We start from the raw sequence: 24,259 nt of genomic DNA, 5'->3' as shown, positions 1-24,259 counted from the left end.
CACAATTATTAACTTCCTCATGGGCTGTTTTTCCTGCTTACCTTTCAAGCCCTTCTCCGAAGTCATGCTTATTTCATCATCTGTTTTTATTTGCTCACTATTTAAGCACTTCTCTGGATTTAGTTATGAACTTCCTCATAGGCTTTTCTGTCACTCATCACTATGGTATCTAGAAATTTATCTTCAAAATACTCGTGATTTTATGGGAGAGTTTGACACTAGTTGTATAGAAGTGAAGCTGAAGCATCAACAGATGAAAATCAGAAGAGTCCACTCTTGTGGTTCCGAACGTGAGATTCCTGGGGCTTATTTTTTTTGTGTGTTTTGGATTCTGAATAGCACTACATATATTCAAGTACAGCTCTTACTGACTTCAGTTGCACCTGTGAGTGTTCAGCTCCTCTGAGAATCAAACCCCATTGCCCCAAATCAGGAAAAAGTGAGGATACACAGTGACTGTAATCCCCTCCATTATTCACTACTCACCCTCCAATTCCCTCAACACATGAGCTAGGGGTCCTACAGATAAATCTCTTCTACTGATTCATCCTCAGAGCAGAACCACTGTGTATACTGAAAGGAAAGTTCTTCTCTGGGCACAGGGGAGTTGAATTAAGGTTGCAGGCACAAGCATGAATCTGCCAGTTCCTGACTTTTGAGTGCCTGACTTCACAGCTTTCATTACAGTCTTTAACTCTGTTTGCATGTGTGGGCACACGTGTATGAGTCCATGCACATATAAGTGTATGGGCATGTGCATAATTTTCAACATTTAAATAAAAAATGAAAAAGTCATCATTTGAAATAATATCAACATCTGCAGTGGTCATAAACAGACCTGAAACTAAAATCCATTGCATTGATCTCTGGCCCTTGAGCCAATAGAATAAGAATTGTATGCTTTCCTCCTCAAGGAGGACCAGCCCTAAAAGTAAATGAGGCCCTCATTGCCTTTGCTTTCACAGGTATCTACTGACACAGATGTAGGGGGAGATTTGGGAATCTTGGGTCCTATTCTAGAATCCCAAGAGTGGTGTTATTTAGTAGATATAGATTCTTCTATGTTTCCTCTGAGCTCAACTCCCTCTTCCCTGCTCTTGTCTTTGTCTCAGTCCTGTCCCTCCCCTATTCCTTGCCCCTCGTCCCAGTCTATTCTTCTTGGCCAGGCAGTCCCTATCTCCTGTTCCTCCAGCCCAACCCCTGTTCCTCAGTCCTGTCCCTTCTGTATCCCTGGCTTCTGGTTCCAGTCCATTCTTGCCCAGCCAGTCCCTCTTTCCTGTCCCTCCACCCCAACCCCTGCTTTTCATCTGTCTACTTACTCCACTGTTTCTCAGTGTAGCCTTCCACTGTAGGTAGACTCCTTGTCATATCTTTCTCTCTTTTTAGCTTAGGAACTTATGACTTCCATCACCATAGTATTTGAGTGTTTTACAATCTTTAAATCTGTTTATTGTCAGAATGAGCTGTAAGGCAGGGAAGTATTATCATCTCGGCTTCTGTTGATGAGGATCTGAGTAATTGAGACAGTCATGCAGGGAATTTTTGTTCAGATGCCTTTCATCCTGGGCTAGCACTCTTTTTCTCTAGCCGTAACGTTTTCCTTGTTCTTAGTCACAGCTTCTGTCTAGCTGGCCATAGTTTCTTCCCTGCCTTATCTCCCAGTTCCACCTTTGTTCTTTTTTCTTCCTCTTTCTTTGCTAATCTGGTTTTGTCCCTTCCGCATTTGAATTGATTGCTTCACACTTCCTGGGTGCAAGCAGGTGAGTCATGGAAGTAGAAGAGTCAGGCTTCCCACTTCTAGTCCTCCTATACTCTAGCCTGGAGTGTGACAGCAGTCATTACAGGGAAAGTCTGGCTTCACCCCTGTAGCCTTAAATTGGAAGGATCGTGTGCGGTTGCTCCGTGGGGAGGCTGTAGTTACCCATCTGTTCAGCACTGGGAGCTGTGAAAAGCTCAAACCAGCTGAGGGAGGGTTGGACTCTTAAGAGGTTTTTAACTGTTAAGCTTTAGCAAGTCTGGTGAACATATATGCGAGCATATGCAGCCTGCAATGTTGAAAATTTATTATTTGGCCAAAATTGGATATATATGCATGAAGAGAATAAAAACTATGTCCCTGATAGAAGATATGCACACCTTACCAAGTTTCGAGTCTTTTAGCCAAAGAATGGGGCCATTATGGTATTTCAAAGAAGGGGTTGCTCAGCTTTTTTGGTTTGGCTTTTTTAAAAATATGGCTAGAACTTTCCTTGTTCTCAGAAACTGTTCTGAGTACAAAAAATTCTCCAAGCATTTAATCTGACAGACATGTAGCATAAAAAGCTCTTAGTCCAAGTGGCTAAAATTTTGCAAATTTATTTAAAGGAACTGAAAACACAACTTATAATCGCAAGTATTGGGCACTGTAAAGGGACCCGTAAAATTTTGTTGTTTCTATTCTTGCCCAACAGTGTCTTATTTCTGTATCACTTTTCTTCTTTTTCAGATGATATTAACTGTGTTCCTGAGCAACAATGAACAGATTTTGACAGAAGTTCCAATTACACCAGAAACGACCTGTCGAGATGTTGTGGAGTTCTGCAAAGAACCTGGAGAAGGAAGTTGCCACTTGGCTGAAGTGTGGCGGGGAAATGGTATTTAAAAACAAAAAAGTAGTTCAGTGGGAATTTGATTAAAAATTGATGTAATTTATTGAGAAACCTGAATCTGTATGCACATGACTTCTAGTTGTACTTTTGCCTGAGAATTTGTGCAAAATAAAAGGGTCAGTTTTGATTTGTTATTCTGAGATTTATGGAAGGTCTGTCAGAAATCAAGGATAAAAATGGCCTTTATTTAAGAAGTAAAATTTTAAATTATTTATTAATTGCTAAATGCTTTATGGTTGCATATGTTGTTACTTAGGAGGAAAAGATACCTGTCTTTAAGAGCATCAAAACTTACGCCATTCTTTCCTTTTTGTTCTTCTCTCTGAATTTCTCTTTGCTTTTCTTAGTCTGGCTGATCAAATAATCAGCAGTATAGTAGTTAATGCCAACATCTAAAGCATCATTGGATGTGAAACTGTCAACGAGGTTAGTTAAAGCTGAGGGAAAGCTACAATCCTGACTTGCTGTTTCTGGCATTTGGCTGCCTTTAGACATTATTTTCCATTTTCTGCACATCCACGACGGTCTGAAACTTCCTTTTTAAAATGGAAGAGTTTTTTCACAATTGGAATATGCTGTGGCTTGTACAAATTCATAATGTGGACATGGACATAATGTGTTTGACACCATTGAAATAGGCCTAATGTCCTGTGGGTGGGATCCAGCTAAATAGGGAATCCTTTGCTTTCCAGTCATTGTTCCTATTTCATTGTCCACAGTATCAGTCTTGAGAACTAATTTACTGTAGAATGCAGAGCACATATGAGAGAACTTCCAGGACATCCTTGGTAGCTGCTTATATGAAGGGGTTTACTTAATTGGTGGTTTTGCACTTTAGCAGAAACCGTGAAAAACAGTGTTGTCCACAGTTGTCAGGAACTATTGCATTGACCACGATTTTCAGTGAAATCCACCTAAAAAAATGAACTAGCATATTATTCATATAATGCACTGTTTTAGAATGTCCCAATGCTTACAGCCGGAGATCATGTGATTGAGAGTTACTGTCTGCTGGTGACATAGACTAAGTAAAGGCACCAGTCAGTGAAGTGAAAATGTTTCAGCGCCATCTTTTAAAAAGTTAAACTCAATGCCGCAGTCTAATGATAAGTGAAAAGAGATTTTAAAAAACCTAAATACATTTTAGCTCAGAACTGTGGATTGCAGTTCCCTGCAGCAACCTTACATTCAGGTGGTGGTAAACTGTTTTTGGTTTTGGGGGTTTTTTTTTTTTCCAATCATGCTATGTGACTCTGGATGTATCGAGGAAAAACTGCATTGATTGCCATTTTAGAGTTCGAATCGCATGTAAAGCGAAAGGCTTCTGCAGAGGCTGAAGGTCAGAACAAAAAACAAATTACAATGTCCTTGTTGTTTCAAAGAACCACTGAAAGCAGTTTAACAAGAGGAGATTCTACATTCAATCTCACGGAGGCATTCACTGCTGCCAACATACCTTTGGAAAAAACTGATAACCCGAAACTAAGAGAGTACTTAAGCACATACCAAATGCTGGCAGTTTCCCATGTGCAAACATACTTTACCAGGATTATCTACCAGGAGTAAATGCTTTGCACATTCAGTCTGCAAAATATGCCTGGCAGAATCTGAATCCATTTTGATGGTAGCAAATGAAGCAACCAATACACAGGATAGCTGTGTACTCCATGTTTTATTTGTACCTAGGAGGTGGAAAGGCAGTAACCTGCTTGTTTTTCAGACAGACGTGAGTTGAACTAGCTCTTAGTTTTTCAAGTGTAGCACAAACCAGTGAAGGCTGTTGTAAACTATGGCTTAGAATTTAGCAAGATCTCAGCATTTCTGTCTGATAATGCAATGTATATGTGCAAAACTGTCTCTGATGTGCTCCATGGAATGATGCCCAATACAATTCATGTTACCTACAATGCACACATTCTTTGTTTAGTAAGTGATATCTGACGTACATGTTTTCCTGATGTGGATAGACTGGTTTCCTCTTTTTAAAAAAACATTCAAACATTGGCCAGACTGTAAGCTTTGATGCACGGAGTCCATTGCTAGTCCAAGCAGGTATCTAAATACAGCTATGTCACTTATGCCAGAACCAGAGCTTACAAGGTAAAATTTGTGGTTTAACGCTGTGCATTACTATGCAAGGAATATTAAGTACTACCAGCAATTTGTGTGCAAGGAGCTTGAAATCGCACCCAGCACACAGTGCATGCTTAAACTACATGATCTGTTAAAACAGGGCAACATTGAAGAACAAGTTAAGTTTGTGGCTGAAAATGCGGTCTGGTTCATGAAGCTTTTAATGTGGTTTGAAAGGGGGGAGGTTTTGATTCAACAAACAGATGGATTTGATAAACTGGGTTGAAGATATGGCATCACAACAGCTTTCAGATTGTCAAACTGAAAACCAGCGGAGGCAAGAACTGTCCCAGGCAATAGCTCTACAAAGTAAAATCAGTACTACAAGTACAATCAGTCACTGCCACCTTGATTTTAAACAACTGGCTGCCTACTTTTTTAGTGCTCTTCACATTTTTGACCCAAATCAGATGCCTTTCCTGAGTTTTAACCCTCAGCTAATTAAAACAATGGCAGAAAGACTGTGGCAACGAATGTGCTGCTTACGTGAACTTTGTCGAAGCATGCCTGATGCTTTGAATGTAACTGAATTTTTTGGGGTTCTATTTCTGATCGGTTTTCACATCTCTACAACTTGGCAAAATGCTGTTTTATAATTCCAACCAATTCAGTGGATGCAGAAGCTGCGATCTCAGTATATAGACAAGTCTTCGCACTGCAGAGACGGAGGTTGTCAGCTGCAACTGCTGAGGGATGCGGCATGCTAGCATTTAACTACAGCTACTCCTCGCTTAACGTAGTTACATTCTGGAAAAAATTGACTTTAAGCAAAATGACGTTAAGCTAATCCAGTTACGTCACAGTAGTTGCCTACAAGCAGGTGGCAGCCAAACAATGTTATAACCGAACATTGCATGACTTTAAACAAGTATGTTCTGTAATAGATCAGCAACGTAATAATGAAACAATGTTAAACGGGATGACGTTAAGTGACGGGTACCTGTTCTAAAATTAATTGTTTCTATTAAGGTTGGCATCGAAACTTTTTGTAGAATGCTACATGTAATAAATTATGATATAAGTTACACTTCATATTGTGTATTATGATAATACTATATTTAAATTACATATATTTACATTTAATATTAAGGCATATAATAAATCATATGATATCATTTACTTTCTGTTCAATTTGCTATTAAATTATATGCTTTATGTCTTTGTGCTGCTGCCGAGCACGAAAATTGCTTTGTCTCGCAGCGAGATAAGCAGACCCCTGCCTATGAGACTATTTTGCTTGTTTGTGCCTTGATGAAGAGTACAGCCATCTGGTAGTCTCAAACTTTCTCTAACGAGTTAGATGAAGAAATGATAGTCTTTTTGGATGTAGTTCATCATTTTCCAGTATGGTGGGCACTTGATGTAAGAATCCAAAATTTAAGTTTCTGTATAGTAGGCTACTTCTACTAAGAGATAAGTTAAATATTTGAACTATTTCTTCAAGCAGACATGCAACTTCTGCTATAGAACATCACCATCAAACAAATATGCATCCTTGTGGCTTTGTTAATACTTGCATGAAATCCCTTTGAATTGAAAGCAGTTTCTTTGACAAATGAAAGAAGTTTGAGACCTTTACTTCCTATTTCTGAATATTTTCTTCTCTGTTCTGTCTTGCACTACAGTAGAAGGCGAGGATAGGAGTTGCTATCCAACTAGAATTAAAAAAAAAACCAAAAAAAAACCAGGAGGTTCATAGATGGATAGATGACAAGATATTTTTTTTTTTTTCTGCCATCTAATTTAGGGAAAACGAGAATTCTTACAGCATTCTCCCTACTCCTGCAGCTGTGGAAACAGCCATGTATTATTAACAGGTAGAAAATATGGAACGCGTGCTCTGTGCTTTTTTTTTTTTTTTTTTTTTTTTTGTCTCCCTGACAAGAAATTTACCTCATGCTTTGTGTGTGTTCCTAAAATTATAGAGTACTCTCAAATACTCTGCCTTGTTGGTTTCCTATTCTAAGTGTAAAGTAGTGGTGCTTAACCTTTTGGCCTTGCAGCCAGATAAGTGGTATGGGGCCAGTTTGTGGGCTGGATCAAATCCCATGCAGCCTCAGCCAGCCCCTGAGTGCTGGATGGGGCCCGGGCTACTCTTGTGTACCTGCCTGGTCTAGCACACAGGGCCACACTGTCTGGCCTGCAGGGCTCCCCCTGGGTCCAGAAATTTGGCAGCAGAGGAGCAGCCAAATTCTTTCTCTCCATTATCAGCATGCTATATTTAATACATAAATATATTAAAACTTATAAACTGCATACAGAGAACACTAATATTGAAGTTGCAAAAGCAAATACTCAAAGGTTAAGAAATGCCAGAATTTAAATTGCCTTTGCAATATTAATTCATCCCTCTTGTATTTATATATTATGATAAAATTAGAATAGAATCTAAAACTTCACAGCTAAAATTGCTAGCAAGTCCCTGAGCATATATACATTGCTATTTTTTTAATGGATTTAGAGTTTTATAACTTGGCCAAATTTTGAGCTGTAATGAAAAAGACTACCCTCCTCCTTTTCCTCCCCCTTGCTACTTCACCTGATTTGCCAGATTTCAACTTCCTGCCCCAACACGCAAGGGAGCAAGAACTTCTTGATCAAACAATTGTAAGAATTATTTTAGCATGGCAGAACTTAATGCTGGTTCTAAGAAATTTCTGAACTGTTCTGGCTGAAACAAAAAATAATTCACCTTGTGGCATGCAGCTGGCAAAGCATTTTTCCATTTACTGGAGAACCAATAGAAAATAAAAGGGCCAGTTTTGATTTACTAACCTGGGATTGGTGGAATGTCCGTCAAAAATCAAGGGCAGACCATGGCCGTTATGTAATAACTAAACTTTTAAGTTATTTATTATATGCATAAATGCTTCATGGTCACATGTGTTGTTGCACCAGTAAAAAATAAGTGGCTGAGGCAAGCTTTAAACCCTGAGGGAGGTGGAAATAGATGTTTAACTTACATGCCTTTTTTTAAGTTGTGTTATAATGCCTTGGTTTCCTGTTCCTCCTGTGTTTTCTGAATCTGGTACCTATCTAATCTGGGCAGCACAAACACTACTTCATTTTACTTTCAAGGCCTGTCTCTGTTTTTGTTTTTTTTCCTCTCTCTCTGTCCTTGTTTCCTGCATTTGCTTTAGTGTAGATTATCCCAAATTCCTTCCCCATCAGCCATCTTCCTTCTCATGCTTATGCCTTCCCTCCTCCCCAAACTCTTAACAGTTTTACTTCTCACCAAACCAGTACAATGAGCCTTGAGTGTCTAGTCTATTGACCTAAAAAAGTATGAAAGTGAGCTTCAGGTTTATTTTGGAAACTCCTTTTTTTATTAAGCTTCTCAGAAATCTTTACCCTTGAGTGAGATTATCATGCAAAATTGTATTTTGTTTGGGAGGAGCGAGAGAGAGCGAGAGCGAGAGGCTGAGAATACAGGCCCTGATTCTGTTAACTCCTATTTGGAGGCAAAACATTTTGACTTTAGTTTCCCATTACAAACCAAGACCCTAGTTCTGCAAAGGGGATGCCTTCCTGACTAGTTTCAGCTTTTAACTTCAGAGCATCTACCATTGTTCCAAAATTAGCAGATAGTTGTTCTGGGTCAGAACATCAATTCCTCAGTACTTCTGCATTAAAAAAATGTAAAAAAAAAAAAATGGTTAGGTCAGGTTATCTTTTCTACTTTCTAGCATCCCAACCAAATACTTTTGTCTACTTTGTCCATTGCAGGCATTTTACAGCACAAGTCTCTTATGAAATTGCCTATTGAGCTGCCCACATTTCAGTGTACTTGCAGTCCTAGTTAACTTCAGGAGTAGTAAAACCTAGCAATCAGCTTTTTAAACTTATTTTTAAAGAGTAATTCTGGTAAGCCACTGTCTTTGCAACAGTGAGCACAGGCTTGGCTTGCTACTTTTGGGATTTAGGGACAAGAAAAACAAAGGTATTGGTATCTAAAACTGGGTGTGATTTTTAGATGAAACAGCATGATTGAAATTCTCTTCTCTTCCTATATAGTGGCCAAGGTTAGGTACAGCTAAATGGGGCATAATTAGTATGTATAGAATATATCTTGTAAAGTGTTCCTTAATTACACATTATCTTCCTAATTTTAAAGGAAATGGTAAACAGATTAAATGGTGTCTAGGCTAGGTAGGATTTTGTTCTGAAGATGATTTGGCCAGTTTTCGAAAACTGTAATAACAAATGTAACATGAACCCCAAAAGTATGTGGATGCTTTAAGAAAAGGAGTAGTAGATTTCTTTTTAAGGTTATTTTTCTAAGACGGCAATTTCTAAAATACATATTTTTGAACTTTTCTATATTAGCTTAGCAGTCACTGAACTTTATATTTTATTGTCTCCCCCCTAACTTTTTGTATTAGACAAGAGGGTAAAATGTGGACATCATTAATGTTAAGGTTCAGTTATTTCATTGGTTTCTTCTACCTAATCCTGTTTTTTGTTTCCCTTTTTAAAGCCTATTTCCTCCCCCATTTCTGTGTGCGTGCTCTCTCTTCTCCCTCCCCCCCCCCCCCCCCCCCCAATTTGTTATGTTCTGGAAGGCTAGCTTTTGGCCCCCCTGGTAGATTTTCTCTGACTGCATAGCCTACTATGCTAACTACTGAGGATCTCAAGCATGTCATTAGAGGTGCAGAGGCAGTATTTAGGCTGAAATGGCAAGAGAGTCGGACAGCAATTAGTTTTTCTTCCTTGCCCCAGGGAATATGTGATAGTTTCTTCTGTTCCTGAACAGTTCATTTTAAATCATGAATAATGGTGGCATCTGCCTAATATCATAAACATGGTAGATGCTTGCTATATTTTAGCCTGATTTCAGTATTTGGGTGGACACTGTTTATAACCCTGGTGGGAAGGACATAAGGGAAGACAGCTGCTGATAGGACTTTCTTCTGGGGAATTTTTCGAAGTGGCAGACAAGCTACAATTGCAAAGAGAAAACAATATATATATTTTTAACAACTACTAAGCTATGACCAAGATACTTTGAGGTGCTGTTCTGAATGCCTGGTGGAGGTAGCTATGGCCAATTAGTGAATAAGCATACATCCTAGAGCAGGTGTGCTCAGCCTCCGACCTGAAGAGCCATTGCATCTGGCTTGCAAGGATCCCAGTGGGTTGGGATATTTGGTAGTAGGGGTGTGGTAGCAATTTAATGCATCCACCCTCCCCACTGCCAAATTCCTAAATCCCAAACCCCGCAGGGCTTGTCATTAGGGCTAAACCACACCCTCTCTCTTCCCAGGGCCAGATCAGGGCCAGGCCATAACCCCTCTCCCTATGGGGCAAAGTTCAGGCCAGGCCACACCCCCTTCCACCCCTGCGGGGCTGGGCCATACCACCCCCCCCCCCCGCCTCCTACCTGGATCAGGGCCAGGTCACTTCCTCCCCCCCCCCCCCCCGCACACATTTGGATTGGGGCTGGACCATGTCCCCTCCCCCCTGTGGGGCCCTGTTGGAGCCAGGTCACAACCCCTCCCATCCCCATAGGGCTGGGTCAAGTCCCCATCCCCCACAGGGTGGGTTGGGGCCAGGCTGCCTCACATCCGCTTCTGTGCAGCCAGGTAGGGCCTGCTGCACATGTGTGACATGCCAGATCAGACCACCAGCCATATCCTACTCGCAGACAGACTGGGCACTACCCGTCCATCCCACTGAGGAAAAAGGTTGAGTACCAGTGTCCTAGAAGAATGCTTGAGACTATAAATTAAATTAAAGCAATTTTGTCCATCCCTGGCCATGTCTGAAGTAGCTGGATAAGATGTATTAACCACCCACAATACTGCCAGATACCATAATTCTGACTAATGTTCTTTTGGTTGTTTGCATGCCACTGGTCTGCCAGAAGTCTTAGTGTTGTAGTCTTGGAAGAAGTAAAGTGGATTTTTTTTTTACTACGACTCAGAAAGCATAACACAGTGACAAAGATACTTTGCCAGTGTCTAGAAGAAACCGTATAGCAGCTTCACTCTAATTTTTTCTCTCATTCTCTGAATGTTGGACATAAGGCTAAATCTAGAGTACCAACTCCAGTTTGCAGACCTTTAGATCCCTTTAAAAGGGCTTTTTGGAAGAAAAGAATGTTTCTTCAACTTCTCTTTCTAATGTAGATTTCAGCTGGGACATGTCACCTCTGTGTGATTTACAGAAAAAAACTGAAGAGCAATTTAGGAGAAACAAGTGTGAAGGGCCTTAGCCTCAGATTTGCTCTGCAAAGTTTACCAGCTTCTGAGGAGGAAGCCTCTGCTCAGTAAATGTCTGGGAAATACTTTTTTCCCCTCTCCAGAATATTTTGAACCATTTTTACTATTAGAAATGCAAGACAAAGTTCATCCAAGTTCAAGAAAAAAAATTGAAAAAGAAAATCACCTGTTGCTCACATTTGTTGAGCTAAATTTGGGAATAATCTGATTGAATTTATCAAAAAAAATTAAGATTATGCTGCCCAGATACTTAAAGGTGCTAAAAGATATAGCAATGGCACACAAACCTTTAAGACTAGGGACAGAAGTTACACACACACACAAATCAGTTTAAGTGATCAGAAACCAGTTTAAACCTGTAACAGAACAGAAGTTCAGTGCACATAAACCAGTTTCAAAATGGCCAAAACTGGTTTCCAATAAATCTGGTTGAATGTAGTATCAGACTTAACTGATGTGGCTCAAACTGGTTTATGAAACCTCTGTCCCAGAACCCTTCCTGGTTCGTTAACTCAGTCCACCAGCATCCCAGGAGGCTTTGCTGCCCTGGGCTAGGCTGTGCTGTCAGCTCCATGGAGCAGGGTTGGCCGGATGTCCCTCTGCTCCTTAGCCGAAGCACTACCACTGCTCTGGCTGGCGGAGAACGGGGTAGGGGTAGGAAGCCCGGGTCTGGGCTGTAGCTGGGTCTGCCTGGCAGGGGAGCAGCAGCCCCCATCAGGCTTTTTCCTGCTTGTTGCTTGAGTGGGAGAAGCAGGGTATGGCCAGACACTAGCCCCTGGCCAGCCACTATGGTAAAGAGGAGAAGCGGGGTTTAAACCCTCTTCCACTGGCATGGGACCCCAGCTGGGGTCTGCTTGGCAGGGGTGCAACAGCTCCTGCAGAGCTTTTTAAATCACTACCTCATCCTGCACAGACCTTAGCCAAGGTGTCTCTGGGAAGGGCAGGGGGAAGTAGCCCCTGCCAGGCTTTTCCTTGTTCGAGCAGAGGTGGCAAGGGTGTGGACAGATGTTGTCCCCCCTGCCTCAGCATGCTGACCCGGGGCTGGCATCTGACCATGCCCCTGTCCTCTTTGCTCAAGCAGCACATGGGGGGAAAAGCCTAGCAGAGGCTGCCACACCCCTGCCAAGCGGATCCCAGCTGGGGTCCCGTGCAGATGGGGGAGAGGGTTAAAACCCCTATCCCCTCTGCCTCAGTAGACCAGGCTGGGCTGGGGTCCAGCGGGGAACAGGCCAAAAGCCTGACAGAAGCCGCTTCCTCCTTCGCCTCCCAGAGATACCCTGGGTGGGGTCTGTGCAGGCCAGGGTCGGGGTTTAAATCCCCCCAGTCATACTCAGCAGCCTGCTAGGGCCTAGCCACGTGCCACCCACCTCCGCTCGAGCAGGGAGGGGGGAAAAGCTTGGAGGGCTTCTCTCCTAGCTTCCCTCCAGCCTTCCAGCCACTGCCAAAGGGAAGGGAGGGCTCACTCTAGCGCCCCCCAGCTTCAGGCCTGAGCTACTGCAGGCATGTGCCTGCATTTCTGGAATCAAAAGTGAATGTCTGTTCCCTTGCTTCTCCATTTAATCTACGCAGTTTAGGCTAACGTGCAAAGATTGATTCAGCCTCAGACTTTTTGATTGTGCTTAGCCTAAAAGTTAGTGCCCACAATCAGTCGTTTAAAGTTGAGTTGTCCCAGCCTATCTGCCAGCCATCCTCTCTGTGCTGTAACTTTTAACTTTATTTTTCCTATGTTGTATCTTGTACAATACAAGTAAATTTTGATGGGTTTCCCCCACACTTTTTTCGCTATGTTAGATTTACTTTCGTAACTCTCTCTTTTAATTTTGAGAAGGGAAAATGTTTGACTGCTTGTTATGGTCATTTGGATTAACAGTACTTAAGGTATGAGGACTTTTCTTCTTCTTCTAAAAACTGAGCATCTGTGGATTTTACAGTTCAGTTAGCCCAGGAAATATAAGAATAAAGACTTTTCTTGAATTTAGTATATTTTATGTACCCTCTTTGAGTTTTCACACGTGTTCTCTCTTCTCAGGCTGTTTTTCTTCAAAATTTAAGGCTTTTAAATTCAGTTGACAGATAGTTAGGTGTTTGTCATTTTGGAAAGTTGTGTTCTTCCTGGTAATTCTGCCACATTGAACCAGATTCATTTTTTTGATACCTCTAAAGTATTATTTAAGAAATGTTTCAAGGCTTATTTTTCCTAATATTATGGTTGTCTCAGAGTTGGAGGTTGCCGTTTTACTTTTAATGTGTGAGGAAGTGTTTAAAAAGATCCCTGAGATACTTAGTATTTTAAAGTCAACAGAAAAGAATTTGGACTTTGCATGCAGTTTCTAGATAAAATCCACTAAACCGGTAGGACATGTTTACCCTGCCGAGTACTGTGTATTGTAGAGAGAAGCAAGCTAGCTTGAGAAACAGTAACGATCTAGCCGTGCAAGCATAGAGATCAGTATGGGGCTAATTGAAATTGTTTCTTGATGAATATTTATTAGATTAGGAAAATATTAGTTTAATTTGCATTTCTTTTATTGCCAGAGAGTGTCCAAACAAAATGCTTAGATGAAAATGATAACCTGAATTTCAAACCTGGTTTCTTATTCTGTTTTCCCTGTTCCTACTTCATTTAGCAGGTATTCTGGCCAGCCTGTTTTTTGCAACTGCTTTTCAAATAGTCTTTGGGGGAGTGGTCAGCATTTGGCTGGTAGAGGACAAAAGGTAGATCAGAGGCATGCCACTCCTTGAGGAAAAGTGCAGATAACGCTTTTAATCTGAAATTCTTGAAATAATCCAACAATAACAAAACAAACTACATTTATCTAAAACACAGTTTATCTATAGAGGGAAATCTAGAAGCTGAATCTTACTGGTTATTTTCAATGTGTAGCCATACCTGGTGGGAACTTTGTTTGTTTTAATAAATAAGAATTTTGTCCTTACATTTTACATGGAGTTTTAAAATCCAGTGCCTTTCCTGATGACTGAAATACATTATTGGTTTCTTCTTGTATACATATTCCTTACATTTCTGGCTGTTTATTTTTAGGAAAGTGACAGCCTTTTGTGCAGTAAGGTTTTCAAACATTAAAGTTCAAGTTGAAAAACCGATGAAGGTATAATCTGAATATACTAGATTTTAAAAAAATCACCAGTTTGGAATTTACAATAAGCTTCTCTCTCCTTCCTCCTCCATTAATATTTTTTGGCTAATAACATAACAGGTCTTAAAGAAATACCCTAATTTTAATTAAGTGACGTTATAGCCATAGGATATTGTGCTTTTATTTCTTTGTTTAAGACTTAGTTGTAATGTTGCATAGAATTTACTTTGATTTATTCTGTTTTCCCAATAATTGTAATCCAGTATTAGTCTATATATTAGTGGCTAATAGTGTATAATCTCCTGTTGTGGAGTGGGAACATGCAGCCAGATTCTTAGGGGTGAAATATCAAATGATTATATATCATTTTAGACTAGGGATTTCACTGCAAGCCTTATATAGTAGCACTTTTGGTAATGGAACAAAAAAAACCCAGCTGGTAATAAAAAAATAAAATAAAATAAAATAAAAAATTAAATAAAAAAGAAAAAGAAAAAAAAAGAAAGCAGAGTTGAACACTTCAGCTGTCTGAGAGAGTGCTGGTGATGAAGAATTTCTGACATGATTTAAATATGCATACAGCAAGATTATAAACTTTGAAATGTTCTGGATGGTAGACAGTTAGTTGCATTGCATGAATAGTGTAATTTTTAAATATCATGTTTTATTTTTTATTGGTTTCTATTTGACTTTACATGTAAAAAACCCTAAAAAATCAGGTTTGAAGTACCAAGAAAGATACCCTCATTTTACAAATAAATTGAAATCTCTGTAAACTTCTGTTTACTTTGCTTAATGTTGATCATGCTAACTTGCAAGATATTGCTGAAATCGGACAATTTTGTTCTACATTTTCAGAACGCCCCATACCCTTTGATCATATGATGTATGACCATCTACAGAAATGGGGACCTAGAAGAGAAGAGGTGAAATTTTTCCTTCGACATGAGGAATCTCCAACTGAAAGCAATGAACAAGGTAAGTTATCTACTTAGCAGTACTTTCAGTGGCTGCTGTAACTTGCAATATGGCAAAGCTTTTGTGGTGGTCATTCACAGAGTCTATAGATGCACATGTAGTACATTTTAAAAATGTGTTGCCAAAAGTGTTAGTTGAGCATGTCTTTGAAAGCATTACTTGAACTACTAACTTCTTACTCCTGTACTGCTTGAATATTGGATAGTATATTATGTATGTATCTATGCACTTAATGCTTCTCCATGGTTTTAATGCTGAATGTAGTAAATCAGCAAAGAATGCATGTCCTCCCTTTTTCTTAGGATAACTTTGGCTTAGTTGCATTATAAGAATCCCCTTTACATGCCTACAGTAGCTTTGAGGGAATCATTGATTGCCTTTTGATTTATCGTCTGTGATATATTTATTTTTAGTGTTCAGCATTCTTAACTAATGGTAAAACAAAACTCTGGATTTCAAACTCTTCCATCTGTTTAAGGCTTGTAAATTGCAGGAGTATCAGGCTGCAGATTTTTTTTTTTTTAATTCTGTTTAATTTTTTTAGTGACTGATTTGTGATGGGCTTTTCCACTTTCTATTAGAGTGGCAGTGTGTTGTAAAATTACCACTTGAATTCTCTAAACTTACTATTGAACTTATAAATTCTGAATGATTCATTATATAGCAAGATATGCCTTTTAGATGTAATTCAAGAAAAGAACCCCAAAATTGAGAGAGATTGTTTCTTGAGGTGAGGGTAGGGAAGAAAATTACAGAAAAATATCAGCTTTTAGTTTAAGATGAATGATTGTATTAAAGTGAAAAGTGACATTTGTTGTATGAAAATGTTAATATTCTCTCTCAAGCAAATGGAGCTAGCAAACTGTCTGCAGTCAGTTATTCAAGTATGCACCTGAGCAGTTTGAGACTCATCCCTAGCAAGCACCGCATGCAGCACAGGAATAACTGGCATGGCATGTGGGTCAATGGGGCAGCACTAACGGCTGGAGTATGGGGCTCTGCAGGCCAGATCCGGCCCACAGGCTGTATATTTAACACCCAGGCTTTAAAACACCTTTTAAGAGGGTGCCCATTAAGAACAATATTGTATTTACTCACATACCACATGCATCTTTTCCCCCAAAAATTAGCTTTCTAAAATTCTGGGGGGTTTCATAGATTTCATAGACATTAGGGCTGGAAGGGACCTTGGAAGATCATTGAGTCCACTCCCCTGCCCCAGGGGCAGGAAGTCAGCTGGGGTCACAGGATCCCAGCAGGATAAATGTCCAATTGACTCTTAAAGGAGTCCAGAGAAGGTGCTTGCACCACCTCTGGCGGCAGTCTGTTCCAGACCTTGGGGGTCTGGACAGTAAAGAAGTTCTTCCTTATGCCCAGCCTGAAACGGTCTTGGAGGAGTTTGTGACCGTTTGATCTGGTCATCCCATGAGGTGCTCTGGTGAACAGGCATTCCCCCAGATCCTGGTGAACACCCCAATAAACTTATAGGTGGCCACCAGGTCCCCCCTGAGCCTGAGCTTTTCGAGGCTGAAGAGTCCCATAGCTCTCAGCCTCTCATCATAAGGCCTGTTTTCCTGCCCTTTGATTATGTACATGGCTCTCCTCTGGACTCTCTCAAGCTTCTCCACATCCTTTTTAAATTGTGGAGCCCAGGACTGGATGCAGTACTCCAGCTGCGGCCTCACCAAGGCTAAGTACAGAGGGAGGATGACATCCTGGGATTTACAAGAGAAGCATCTATGGATGCAGGCCAGAGTTTTGCTCGCTTTGCCGGCTGCAACATCACATTGGTGGCTTATATTCATCTTGTGGTCAATCATGACCCCCAAGTCCCTTTCAGCCATAGTGCTAGCAAACGTAGCACTGCCAAGCCTATAAGCATGCTATGGGTTTTTTTTCCCCAAGGTGGAGTACCTTGCATTTTTCAGTGTTGAAGGCCTTCAGGTTTTCATCCGCCCGTTTTCCAGCCTGTTAAGGTCAGCCTGGATCACCATCTTGTCCTTGGGTGTGGACGCTTTACCCCAAAGTTTGGTGTCATCAGTGAACTTGGCCAGTCCGCTTCTGATACCAATGTCCACATCATTGATAAAGAGTATAGGCCCAAGGACAGAGCCTTGGGAGACACCACTGGTCACGGCGCACCACAATGATTGACTTCCGTCAACTACTACTCTCTGGGTCCGACCGCGGTGCCAATTCCCCAGCCAGCGGACTGTAATGTAGCCGAGGCTGCAGTTGGCCAGTTTTTCTATGAGACTATTGTGGGATACCAGATTGAAAGCTTTTTTAAAATCAAGATTTATGACGTCACTCTCTTCTCCCTTGTCCAGGTGATATGTCATCTGGTTGTAGAAGGAAATGAGATTGGTGGGGCAAGACCTACCTGCAACAAACCTGTGCTGGCTATCCCTCAGGATGTTGCCTTCAGTCAGTTTGTCAAGAATGGGCTCTTTGATTTTTTTTTTTTTTTTTTTTTCCCCAAGATCTTCCCTGGGATAGAGGTCAGGCTGATGGACTTTTAGTTCCCCAGATTTACTTTCCTCCCCTTCTTGAAGATTGGCACCACATCGGCCTTCTTCCAGTCTTCGGGCACTTTGCCTGAGCACCACAAGTTCTTGAAGATCCATGCTAGTGGCAGAGCTATGATGCTTGCCAGCTCCTTAAGTACCCTGAGGTAGAGGCGATCTCTTCCCAGCAGCTCACTGCCTCTCTCACCAAAGAGCGGACTGTGATCATGGAAGCCGAAGCCTTCACCATGACACGAGCACTGCAGTCTTTGGTTGACTAACTCAATCCATCTCTCCCTCCTCAGCCCATGACTCACAACCGGGAGGAGCGAGGAAAAGACCACCTGCACCCCCAACCCCCTAAGCCCCAGAACCCTGTAGTCTCTCATGACCCGGCTGGGATTGCTCTGAGCCGTGTCGTTTGTGTCCACGTGGATAAGGAGCATAGGGTAGTGGTCAGAGGGCTGGAGAATCTTTGGGATCCTCTCGGTTATGTCCCAGATGCGGGCTCCTGGGCCAAGGGGTTGGGTTGGCAAATTGCCTCCTCAGTCCCCCTCAGGAAGGAGTCTCCCATGACAACCACTCTGCATTTTGTCTTAGGGAGAGTAGGGATGGGTAATCCTCCCTTGCCTGCAGGAGCTGGCATCTCTGCAGGCTCTACTGGGGCTGCAAGAGGTTTGTACCTGTTGTGAAGCCCTGGAGGGGAGGGGACCTTGGTTCGGCGGGCCTTGGTCCAACCCCCTGGCTGGACAGTATGGGAGATCCCCCAGTGCTCCCTTGTCCTGGAAGGTGACCTTGGTCTACCCTCTGCCTTCAGGGGGCGAAGGCCCTGGCAGTAGGAGTGGGGAAGCTTATTTTTATGCCCAGAACAGAAGTATGGAGATGCTGTAAGATGGCTGCTATCACTTTTCCTTCTCTTCCCTCCAGCAGCCAGATAGGAGGGGCAGATCTAGGAAAGATACAGTAATGTGGTTGCACCCAGTTTTCACTCCTGCTCCACTCAAAGTTTAAATTGGTGGTTTGTCCAGATTGAGAAGAGGTGGTTCTCCTTGTTAGACTTGAGGCAACCCTCAGAAAATGCCAATTCATAGTTTTTACATGTTTTGTTTTACCTGTAGAAAAATAATAGAGCAATTCTTCTGGTGTAAAGAACTCAAAGACCGCAGCAGGTCAGAAAGTTTTGATTTTATGGATTACTATTTGAAATCTCTGGGTTTATTTTGTGCATCCTTATCTACTGTAGGCATGTAAAGGGGATCCTTAGAATCTTTAAAATTACACCTAAAAGTGCTAACATTATGTGGCACCCTTAAAAGGATCTCATGGCACCCGAGAATTACTGGCTTAAGCCGTGGCATTCTACTCAGGCAGCCTGGAGGGAATCAATTGACTTCATGGCTCATTATAATCTATCTGATTTCTGCTAATCTCTTTTTTTACCCCATAGGTGTTAACGACTCTTTCTCTATCTCAAGCAGTTTTACCATTCTACTAATCAAGCTATCCCTTCTTTGGCAGTTTGGCTGTCTGTTAGCTGTTCCTGGTTTCTCTTCTGTTTCACAGCCATGCAGACTTTTTTTAGCTTTTGTCAAAATTCTAGATCCTCCCATAGAGTCCAGTCTTTAGCAATAGCTACAGTTTCAGCTTTTAGCTGAGGAGCCAGAAGCTACTGACAGGTCAGCTGTGAAAATTAAAACTATCTTTTCTTGGAGAAGGAGAAGGGAAAGTGAACGAGCTAAAGATTAGGTGATGTTCTTGTTCTACACAGCCATAACCATGGACAGACTCAGGATTTTGGAAAACAGGGGTGTCAGAGCAGCCATCAGTGCTGTAGGGGTGACTGCACCCCTTGCTTCCAGCTCCCCACATCCACCCAGCTGGGGGGCATACCTGACTGTGCACTTGGGTAAGAATCTTCCCTCCCTGCCCCTGCCCCCCCACCTGCTGCTGTTGCTGTCCCTGGCTGCTCTGGGGATAGGAGGCTGACAGAGCTGCTTCTGTCCTGCTCCAGAGAACACTGTGGGGCAGGATGGGGACTGGGACGGACAGGACCAGGAAGGGGACTGCCATTTCTGTCCTTGGCTACCTGCAGAATCTGACTGAAGCAGACAGGAGTGACTGTACGCCTCCCCCATTCCTGGTCAGCAGGAATAGTGGCAGAGGGGTGGGAAGCGTGCGGGAATGGGAGGGGACTGGATATTAGGGCTGTGCAAAGCTTCAGTAGTCGACTCGATTCGGAGGAGATTTGGCCCAATTTGGCAGCCAAATCTCTGAATCCGAATTGAATCAGGAGACCCGTTAAAAGGTCTGAATCAAGTTGGAAGCCTCTGAATCAATTTGGGGAGATTTGGAAGACTTGCAGCAAACAGACGCTGAGAAGAGAGAAAGGGATGGGGGAATCTGCCATATGTGGAAAAGGCTGATGGGGGCGGGGTGGGGAGGAAAACTGCTCTGATATTGACATCTGTAGCTGTCCATTGACTGTGATCTTGTTCCGAGTTCCCTTGCAATCACAGTGCTCTGGGGGAGGGACATAGAAACAGCATATAAAGTTGTGTCTGAAGTGATCTGTGCCTTTTGTGTGCTGTCTCTCTTGGAGCAGCAGCGTCTGAAAGGCTCTGGCTTGCTAGCTTGTCTCTTGCTAGCTAGTCTCTCTTTTTGTAAATTTTATATCCAATCCTTTCCTACTTACCCTTGCCAACAATCCCGATTGTTATCCCTATCCATTCCTTTCAACTTATTCTTCCCCCACAATCCTCTTATTTGTTCTTGTTAATCTGCCTTGATTCTTCCCCCCCACCAAAAGAAATCTGTGTTTTCCCTGACAGTGTGTCATCACCAGGGATCCTGGTTTTCTCAGATTAAAAATTGCAAATTCTCTGATTTTGAAAACCCAAAATACATGATAAAAATTAAGGCCCCCCAGCTTCCCCCTCCAGTGCTGCTGGTGCCCCACCATCCCCTCCACAGTGTCAGCAGTCCTCCTGATGCCCCTCACAACATCCCCTCAGACCCACAGACATCCAGACACTGACACCCACCCCAGCAGGTAAGCGTGTGGGGGGAACGGGCAGGGCAGGGTGTGGGAAAGGGAAGGTGTTGGCGGCGTAGATCAAGAAGTGGGGGAGTGTGCCCCTGTGCCCACCCCCATGAGCAGAGCCAGGGGGTGAGGGCAAGGGTGCGACTCTGTGGGCCACACACATGCCGGCTGGCCGGACAGGAGGGTTGCACATGGTGGCCACCACCGCAACTCTGCCACTGTACCCTGCGCTACCATCCCAAGAACACCTGCATGGTTTTGTGGGCAAGTGGCACAGGGCGTGGCAGCAGCAGCAGTGCAGTGGCAATCACCGTGTGTGGGCCACACACATGCCGCCCAGCTGGGGGGTGAAAAGGGGGGCTTGCATGCAGGGGAATGCCCTGCACCTGGCTGCATGGCTCTGCAGTGGTGTGGGGTGGTGGTGGCTACATGCAGGGTTGTGGGGGCTTTGTGGGCAAGCACTGCCACCACAGAGCCCTTCGCCCCTGGATCCTAGAGGTAAGTGGGGCTTGGGGGCTGTGGGGCAAGGCTGGGGAAGATGGTTGGGGGCTGAGGGAGTGGGGGGTGCTGCCGGCCCCAGGCGGCACATCTCAGCTGGGAGCAGGGCCAGGGGATGAGGACAGGGTGCCCCTTTGTGGGGGGGCTTTGCGGGCAAGCGATGCAGGGCGCAGTGTGGTGGTGCCCACCACGTGCGGGCCACACACATGCTGTCCAGGCGCCTGCCCAGGGAAGGGGGAGAGGGAGGCTGGCATGCGGCCGGAGCACAGCTCTGTGGCTGGCTCTGCAGTCACAGCGAGGGATGGGGGCGTGGGGGATGGGGCTGGCTTACACACGGCGGCTGCTGCTGCTTACCTGGAGGCCTGTGATGGTGGTGATGGCCACTGCCTACAAAACCTCCTGCTGCTGCCACGGTGTCAGCGAGAGGTTTTGTAGGCAGCAGCAGTCACTGCTGGCATGGGCGCCTGCTGCTGCTTACCCGTGGGGCTGCCTGTGCCAGTAGTGACTGCTGCTGTATACAAAACCTCTTGCTGCCGCTGTGGAGCCACGGCTGGAGCTGTGCGACTGGTGGCAGCGGTGCAGCACAGGGTGGTGGTAGCTAGATGGCACGCAGCCATTCCCATCCCCACCACCACCCCAAAGTGTGCCACTGCCACCAGCCGCACAGTTCTGGGCCTGGCTCCGTGGTGGCAGTGGGAGGTTTTGTATGCAGCGGCAGTCACCGCTGGCCCACGCGGCCCCACAGGTAAGTGTCAATGGCTGCCCATGCCAGCAGTGACTGCCGCTGCCTACAAAATCTCCCACTGCCACTGCGGAGCCATGCTCAGAGCTGTGGGGCACGGGGTGGTGGTGGGGATGACTGCGTGCCACCTGGCCACCACCATGCTGCCGCTGCCGCCCAGCAGCTGGCCACACAGCTCCCGGCATGTCTCTGCAACAGCAACGGGAGGTTTTGTAGGCAGCGGCTGTCACCGCTGTCACGGGTCTCCAGGTAAGCGGCAGCGGCCACCACGTGCAAGCCCAAGCCCCCCTCCCCAACCCCCGGTGCCCTCATCCCTCGCCGTGGAGCATAGAGGTAAGTGGGGCTGCGGGGCACATTCCCAAGGTGAGAAAGGTCACCCAGAGCATTGGGGAGATGCTTGCTCTGGATGGCCAGCCCTTCTCCTTTATTGAGCTTCCAGGGTACAGGTGGTTCATAGCGCTCGTGGTCCCATCTTACCAAGTGCCCACATGCACCACCTTTAGCAGGGCAGTGGTGCCCTCCCTGTATGAGGCATGCAAGGATTACTTGAAAGAGGAGCTGCACAAGGCAGGTCCACAGACAGTTTTGCACTTCACCTTGAACATCTGGAACAGCCGGGGTGAAGATCGTGCTCCCTCTCCCTCACAGAGCACTGGTGCGATCAGTCAGGGTGTCGGTGGGCTCTCCTTCAAGCAGAGGTGATGAGCGAGTCCCATAGCAAGGGAGATCATGGTGGCCATGAACCGCATGGTGCAGGGGTGGCTCGTTGGGCAGGGCAAGTTCACCCATGGGTTCATGGTCACCATCAATGGGGCCAATACAGGTTTCCCTCGCCAACCATGGTTTTGCCAACCACGGTTTTGACTATCTGCAGTTAATATTCTGTATACCATTTTGCCTACCACAGTATACAGTTCTGAGTAACCATGATTTTCTGTAGTTACTCATATGTGGAGGGAGGAAAAAAAATTGTGGGGGCACACTCCCTGTCCAGGTGGGAGAGTCTGCAGGGGAAGGGGCGGGAGGAGGGGAAAGGGCCAGGGGGAGGAAGGGCTGCAGCAGTGAAGCACATATGCTGAACCCAGGTGCAGCCTGCCCATGCCCCATTCAAAGATCAGGCGCCCACGTGCCCCCTCCACTCCTTGGCTCCATGACACACCGCTGCCTCTGGAGGAGCTGCTGGGCTCCAATTGTCCCATGACCTGGCCCAGCCTGGCTGGGGGCCCATTCACAGTGAATCAGGCCCTGGCTGGGCTGACTCGTAGGCCAGTCTGAGCCCAGTGGCACCTCCAGAGGTGGCACAGTGGGCCTCCGATCTTTGCACAGGGGTGAGCCACAGCTGGGCTCAGTTTCTGCTCCTTGCGTCCGCACCTCACTGCTGCCTTGCTGCCGGAACTGCCCTATCCACGGTGGCAGGGAACAACAGGCCCACTTGCTGCTGTGCCCTGCTGCCCTGCTTCCCTCCTCAAATTTGAATTGGCTGAATCGAATTGGGACAGTGATTTGAATCACTGAATCGAATCACTGTCCCTCCGAATGGGCCGAATCTGAAGAGACTACTCGCTGTTTTGCACAGACCTACTGGATATACCAAGAGGGGCAAGTGGGGAGATTCTTGTTTCCTTTGGAATTTAAAAAAAACAAACCCAACACCCAATTGCTTCTCCTACAGCATCTACTAAACTGATGCATGTGTGCCTTGGTGCCCCTACTAGCTCTGCCCCTGGCCATACCTCTGGAAACATCTTTCCCTCCCTCCTTCCCCCCCAGTTTATTCTGCCTTCTCAAAAACAAGCATCTTATTTGGTGTGTGGTATCTGAGAAAATGTGGTAATTTCCTCCTTCCTGCTGAGATAGTCCACATTCCAGTCTGATGAAATGTAAAGACTATTTTCAAGTAACTCAGCCTTTTGACTCAGTCTTAGTCTTGCTGCACCCTCCCCTGCTCCCCAGTCCTTCCTAATCTCAGGATGTCTAGCAATTTCTACTCTGGATGTTTATATATATATAGTAGATAGGATTTTGCTGGTCAATTAATCAGTTAGATTGAGTGGTGGGCAGCGCCCAGAATAAGCAGGAAAAATAGGGGTAATTCATGGTAACTATCTCCTCTTTCCTAAAGGTCGACTGCTTTTGAAGTGACATAATTCAGGAACTGTTCAAGAGTGTTATAGGAAAACATTTTGATGGGGGATATGAAGGTAGGGACAGGGAATAAAATCTGTTACAAAATATCCACAGTAGAGCTCTCTGTTAACTCATGTAGCTAGATTAAAAAAAAAAAAATGGTGAGTGACAGTTTCTATCATACAGCCCTGCTATTCTGCTTGCTTCTTTCTAAAAGTCTTTACATTGAGTAGTGTTGTATTAAATTGAGACCAGTTTTAAGGGACT

General features: G+C 44.2%; 1 protein-coding gene across 6 annotated transcripts in view; it reads left to right on the top strand.

Annotated features, from left to right (window-relative positions):
* The window catches only part of PPP1R13B (protein phosphatase 1 regulatory subunit 13B), a 115,661-nt gene that overhangs the window by 35,641 nt on the left and 55,761 nt on the right, over positions 1–24,259 (top strand). For 5 of the 6 annotated variants that reach the window (XM_014596436.3, XM_059723269.1, XM_059723268.1 and 2 more), the window contains exons 2-3: positions 2,486–2,633; positions 14,959–15,078. In XM_014596436.3, the coding sequence (XP_014451922.1) occupies positions 2,486–2,633; positions 14,959–15,078 (268 nt within the window). Of the gene's footprint in view, positions 1–2,485; positions 2,634–14,958; positions 15,079–24,259 lie in introns of those variants that run through there. The other variant, XM_059723272.1, reaches the window with a different exon arrangement.

Source organism: Alligator mississippiensis, chromosome 2, assembly GCF_030867095.1.
Source record: "Alligator mississippiensis isolate rAllMis1 chromosome 2, rAllMis1, whole genome shotgun sequence".
Classification (NCBI taxonomy): Eukaryota; Metazoa; Chordata; order Crocodylia; family Alligatoridae; genus Alligator; species Alligator mississippiensis.
The sequence above is the reverse complement of the archived record's forward strand: the minus strand, read 5'-3'. Positions and strand labels throughout refer to the sequence as shown.